The 6,267-nt window shown below is 48.3% G+C and overlaps 1 protein-coding gene across 1 annotated transcript; it reads left to right on the forward strand.

Moving 5' to 3' along the window:
* The first annotated feature begins 2,750 nt into the window (after nucleotides 1-2,750).
* C14H10orf95 (chromosome 14 C10orf95 homolog) lies at nucleotides 2,751-3,429 on the forward strand. Its single transcript, XM_076009650.1, has one exon. The coding sequence runs from the start codon at nucleotides 2,794-2,796 to the stop codon at nucleotides 3,427-3,429; it is 636 nt and encodes a 211-aa protein (XP_075865765.1). The 5' UTR covers nucleotides 2,751-2,793.
* Nucleotides 3,430-6,267: the final 2,838 nt, after the last annotated feature.

Raw genomic sequence — 6,267 nt, forward strand, 5'->3', positions numbered from 1 at the left:
CCAACCACTTGGAATCACTTGAGCCTAGGGGTTTGAGGCTATGATAACACCACTGCACTCTAGCCCAGGTGACAGAGCGAGACCCTGTCAAAAAAAAAAAAGCTAGCAATGGCTGGTCAAGTCTTTCTCACATTGCATCACTCTGACATTGACTGTTCTGCCTCCCTCTTCCCCATTTAAGGATCCCTGTGATTACATTGGGTCCACCCAGATAATCTAGGATAATCTCATTTTAAGGTCAGTTAATTCGCAAACTTAATACCACCTTAATACCTTAATTCTCCCTTCCCATCTAACATAACATAGTCATAGGTTTCCAAGTATGAGAATATGAACATCTTTGGGGGGGGCGGTTATTCTTTCTACCACAGAAGACCACCCTGAACAAAGTCCCCTGCGTCCTGGGACCAGTCCTTAGAGTGGACATAGGGCAAGGCTTCTAAGGAGTGTTGGGTAGATTACAAATGAAACTCTAGCCAAGCCCCTTGCCTCCATCTAGAGCCTAGCCCCAGCAGCTGCCTTCACTAGGCCTCTGGCCCAAATTAGACTTAGGAGAGCAGCTCTCAGGAATAAAGCGACATCATGAGGGGGAGTGTGGGAGGCCTTCCCAGAGGGCAGTTGGGTTTTGAGGATACTGAGAACCCAGAAGAACCTGTGGGGTTCTGTGGGAGGCTGCTTGAGTCAACAGAAGAAGGGGAAGGAGGCCGGGCACAGTGGTAATCCTAACGCTCTGGGAGGCTAAGGCAGGAGGATTGCCTAAGGCCAGGAGTTTGAGACCAGTCTGAGAAAGTGTGAGACCCTGTGTTTACTAAAAATAGAAAAATTAGTTGGTTGTGGTGGCGCATGCCTATAGTCCCAGATACTCGGGAGGCTAAGGCAGGAGGATCAATTAAACCCAGGAGTTTGAAGTTGTAGTGAGCTATGATGATGCCATTGCACTCTAGTCTGGGCTACAAAGACTATCTAAAAAAAAAAAAAAATGATGGGAGGAAGGAAAGTATGGCAGCCTCACAGCTAGGAGAGGTTATTAGTTTTAATTATCCACAACTATCACTCACCCCACTGGAGAAGGAAGGGGTGGAGGGGTTCTGACCCACAACCAAAGGGGCCTAGAGCTTAGATAGGGTTCACTCTGGATGAAGCAATCTTTCTGGCTTCACCCAAGTGACTTCTAGGCTTTGGCTTCAGTTGGACTGGGTTCAAATCTCACTGTGGTAGTTATAGGCTGTGATACTGTTGGAAGATGAGAAAGGGGAGCCTTCTCCAAATGACTTCTAGGCTTTGGCTTCAGTTGGACTGGGTTCAAATCTCACTGTGGTAGTTATAGGCTGTGATACTGTTGCAAGATGAGAAAGGGGAGCCTTCTCCAAATGACTGACCCAGAGACCGGGCGATCACCAGTGAGGCTCAGAGGACAGGGTCCAAATTCTGAGCCTGGAACAAAGAGTGTAACAGTCCTTTATACATTTTTAGGAAGGGTGAGAAGCACAGTTACAATGTTATCTCTATTCCTAGTGGGGGCAGGGTCCTCAGCAGGCAGGCATGCCTTAAGTTCTTATCTTTTTGGTGCTGGCCTGCTCTTTGTAAGTAAGTTACAAAAGTCATAAAGCAAGTCAGCAGTTTTACAATCTAGATCTTAGCACTTTTTGCAACTTTACACCTTTTGTCCATGGTACAGAGTTCCCACAGAATTTCTTCCTTTCACAGGGGCTGAGGACCCCTACCACAATCCCAGGAAAGCAGCCTAACTTCTCTGAGCCTTTGGTTCCTTATCCATTAAATGATAATATCACTATGTATTTCACATGGCTGTTAAGAATTAAAAGCACTGTGTAACATTCTAGAGTGGGAGGATTTTGAGATAGTCTGAAAGAAACCCCAGCATGGATCGGCAATAGGACTAATATTGTGAACATGAGTCTTGAGACAGACATGGGGTTGAATTTTGCCCTTGCCATAACTAACTGTGTGAGTCTGGGCATGTTATTTAACCTACATTAGACCCAGCCATTGAAAACATTTATTGTTTACCAACTAGAGGCAAGCAGCTTCTTGCTATGTAATGTGGGGATAATATTAGCACTACCTTCCTAGTATCAATGTAAACTTGAAGTCAGATGCTCACAGTCAACTTGAGTGCCTGGCGTGCAGGAACTTCACTCAAATATTAGGGTAACCGAACCCATCTGGAGGGGCTGAGAGGTTGGGGTGTAGGGACTGGGAGCTAACTCAGTGATGCTGTAGGGAAGCAGTCCCTGAGCTTAGGGCTCTGCCTTTAGGGCAGGGCCACTATGACCGGTGCTCACTCTGGTGCAGACAGAGGCTGGCTGGCTCCTGGCCCGCTCGAGGTGTTTCCCTTTGCCTGGTAACGGGGAGGTGTGGCTGACACAGGGCATGGAGGGCACAGCAACTGAAAAGTGGTGGTGGAGGAGCCTCGCTCGGGATCCCTCTGGCTCCTCCAAATGCTGGGGACCAGCTCCCCCAGGCTGAAGGAGACAAGTGAGTGTGGAGTTACTGGGAAGAGCATGACAGGAGCTGAGGGCTTGAAAAGGCCTTGGGTCCCTATTCCGTGCCGGGAGCCAGGGGTTCAGTCCAACCCTGGGACAAGAGGTGAGGCGGGGAGCTAAACACTTGATGTAGGGAGTTCCCGACAGTTATGATCCAGAGCTCTGGGTTACCAGGCCCCAGGGACAGACAGGGGTGAGAACAAAGTCTGTAACCACACACCCTCCACGATAGGTCCGGACCAAGATGAGGCCCCAGTGAAAACGGCCATCGCCTAAGGTTCGGATCATGTACTCATACAGCTGCCTGCCCCCCGAGGAGGGCGTCTGGCCGCCGCCGCTGCCCCTCACCTGCGCCTACCTGCCCGCCTCTCTGCTGCTGCCCCCCATCCAGGCCCACAATTTCTGCAGCCGACCCTGGAGCCTGCGCGCAGGCGAGCGGGCGGCCCCGCGGGAATACCACTGCTTCCACGGCCCGGGCGCGCCCCTGGCTGCCGCGCCGCCCTGGTGGGCCTTCCCGCCAGTCTACGGCGCGGCCCTGCCCCCGCCCCCGCCCTTCCCCACCGCCCGCGTTCCCGGGCCGTCGCTACAGGCGCCCGCGGAGGCGGGGGCGGCGGCGGCCGAGAGCTGGACGCCGTGGCCCGAGGGCAGCAGCCTGGAAGCCAAGCTGCGCTGGGGCCGCGTGGAGCGCGCGCGGGGCCCGCGCCTCGAGCTGCCGGACTTCGTGCGCCGGGAGCTGCGGCGCGCGTACGGCACGTACCCGCACACCGACGTGCGCGTCACCCGCCGCGGCGGCGAGTTCCTGCTGCAGGCGGCGCCGCGCGTCCGCGAGCCCGAGCACCGCGTGGGGAGGCGCGTGGTGCGCCGGCCTGACAGCGGCGACGGCGGTGGCAGCCGCCCCGGGAAGAGGGGAGGCCTGAGCTGACGGCGCCGCAGGGCCCTGCGGCCGGCCCGCGAGAATGCTCGCGCCTCTCCTTCCTGCGCCTGCCGCCGCCAGCCGGCAACAGAGGGGACGGTGCACCTCACCCGTCTTTGGTTTTTTCCATGCCTGCCCGCCTCCCGCCTCCTGCACTTCTTTAATTTCTTTCGCATGATTGCTGGACGTTGGGGGAGGACGAAAAGCAATTAAGGACATCTCTGGGTGTTCTTTCCTTCTTGGGGCTTAGGAAGCAGAGAGTGGGGTGGTAGAAGGACCTGGACCCGCTGTTCCCTCTCTCGCTCCACCTTCCCTCCTTTTTCTCCTAAGAAGCCTGCCCTTCTGTAAGCCCCAACTTTCCCCTCCTCTCCTCCCTCTACCAGAGCTCCCCCACTCCCCGCAAAACTGAGGGAGCGACATCCCCAACTTGTAAAGAAAAGTAAATAAATGAGTGAAGTCAAGTGTACACTGTGAGATCATTTTTATTTTGGGGATGGTGTTTCTTCTTTGGCGTAAAGGGAGTTTTAAATCCCCTCTGGGAGTACGAGAAGGCAGGGCGGATTGTTACAGTGGCCCTCTGGAGAATGTGGGGGCCCTGACCGCTGGGCCTACCTCCCCTCTTCCCCAGCTCCCTCTATGTTCAGGCTAACACCTACACTTCCTTGGTCCTGTGGCCCACCATCCACAGAGATGCTGAGGGTAGAAGCTCTATTGTTGAAGTGTGGTAGGCATGACTAGGGAAGGGCCGCCTGAGACCTGGGCTGAAGGCTGGCTTTGACGTTTCCTAACCTGTAACTGAAGGCTCTCTAGCCTCAGTTCCTTCATCTGTAAAGGAGACATAAAATAACCCAGCCTACTTGGAAGTAAGATGAAAGTCACTTCTTGTTTACCAATTCTTGCTAAGTATATATTTTTTTAATTTATAAATAGTTTATTACATTTCAATAAGTGTATTGTGAATCAATAAAGCAAAAGTTAAGGACCGTGAGCTCATTACCAAGCCAGTTATTGATTTTCAAGTTCCAAAATAGAATAATACAGGAAGGGTAAAGAGAAAATAGGAGTTTTTTGTGATAATAAAAAACTTAAGTATCTTAAGAAGACAGATCTAAAGAAATTATAAGACACAAAGGAATTTTCAGCAGCTAATTAGGATGTTTATTTAATCTCTTCACCTTTTCAGTAATTAGCAATGTTATTTGGTTTTTACTCTTAAAAAACACCTTTTAAAATCAGGTCAGAGGAGTTTTCAAAACTACCTCTTATTGACTCATTTATTCTTTCAACTTTTTTTTTTTTTTTTTTTTTGAGACAGAATCTCACTTTGTTGCCCAAGCTAGAGTGCCATGGCGTCAAGCCTAGCTCACAGCAACCTCAATCTCCTGGGCTCAGGCAATCCTGCTGCCTCAGCCTCTCGAGTAGCTGGGACTACAGGTATGAGCCACCATGCCCGGCTAATTTTTTCTATATATATTAGTTGGTCAATTAATTTCTTTCTATTTATAGTAGAGACAGGTCTTGCTCTTGCTCAGGCTGGTTTCGAACTCCTGACCTCCAGCAATCTGCCCGCCTCGGCCTCCCAGAGTGCTAGGATTACAGTCATGAGCCACCATGCCCGGCCGTCTTTCAACTTCTTGTATATCCTCCTCTCTCGTCTTTGAAAAGTTTATCTTATTAGCTATCTATCTTATACCATTATTTTAGACATCTCAGGCTGCCATAACAAAATACCTTAGACTGGGTAGGTTAAACAACAGAAATTTATTTTCTTATAGTCCTGAAAGTTAGAAGTTCAAGATCAATGTGTCAGCATGGTCAGTTTCTGGTGATGGCTCTTTTCCTGGCTTGCAGACAGCCAACTTCTCGCTATGTGCTCACAAGGTGGAATGGGGTGGTGTGGGGAGAGCGAACTGTCGGGTGGCTCCTTTTCTACCAGTCTCATCATGAGGACCCCACCCTCATGACCTCATCTAACCTTAATTACCTCCCAAAGGCTCCGTCTCCACATACCATCACACGGGATAAGAGCTTCAACATATAAATTTCAGGGTGAGGCACAAACAGCCAGGCCACAACATTCACCAATTCAGAAAAATTGACACTGGCTCCAAACCATCAAGCAGATAATATGAGAATGAATAAGTCAATTTGTTTTCAAACTATTCCTGGATAAAACTTCCCTTTTGCTTTCTCTTATAGTAATCTAATTCAACAGGAAAGGGACTTCCTAAAAAATTTATGAACTAACACTAATTTCATGAACTAGTTCTTTAAAAACCAAAGATATGCCACACACCTGTAATTCCTGCTACTCAGTAGGCTGAGGTGTGTGTCTCCTTTCCAACTTTTTTTTTTGAGAGTCTCAAAAAAAAGATGGAAAGTGAGACACATGTGGTTTTGTAAAAACTGAGAAACCGAACATTAACTCATCTGTATGGGTATGTTTAATAAAAAACAACTTTTAATCCCCTATACCTTGTTTCTATGTTAACTAAAGATTCCTAAAATAATGTAAAGCATCTGTATGTCCTTGGAAAGTAATACAATGCACAAACATTTCTATATGACATTTTGATACATATTATAAAAGGAATGATGAATCACATATACTTTGATTCAAAATATGGAAAATATAAATATTAAAATTGACAGTTATAAATGGTTTGTGTTGGATTTTACCTAATTTTAACACAAATAGTTATTTTTATCACATACTACACAAATGAGAGCATAATAAACGTATTTCCCTGGATAGCACAAATTTCTTCATTGTAAAATATTTAAAATGTATGTAACTTTAAAAATACAGCTAAGAACATTTGCTTAATGACTATGAAGTCAATAGAC

This window comes from Microcebus murinus, chromosome 14 (genome assembly GCF_040939455.1).
Source record: "Microcebus murinus isolate Inina chromosome 14, M.murinus_Inina_mat1.0, whole genome shotgun sequence".
Taxonomy (NCBI): Eukaryota; Metazoa; Chordata; class Mammalia; order Primates; family Cheirogaleidae; genus Microcebus; species Microcebus murinus.

Excerpts from the sequence above, each read along its gene's own strand:
- C14H10orf95 (XM_076009650.1), top strand. The coding sequence starts at position 2,794 with ATGTACTCATACAGCTGCCTGCCCCCCGAGGAGGGCGTCTGGCCGCCG.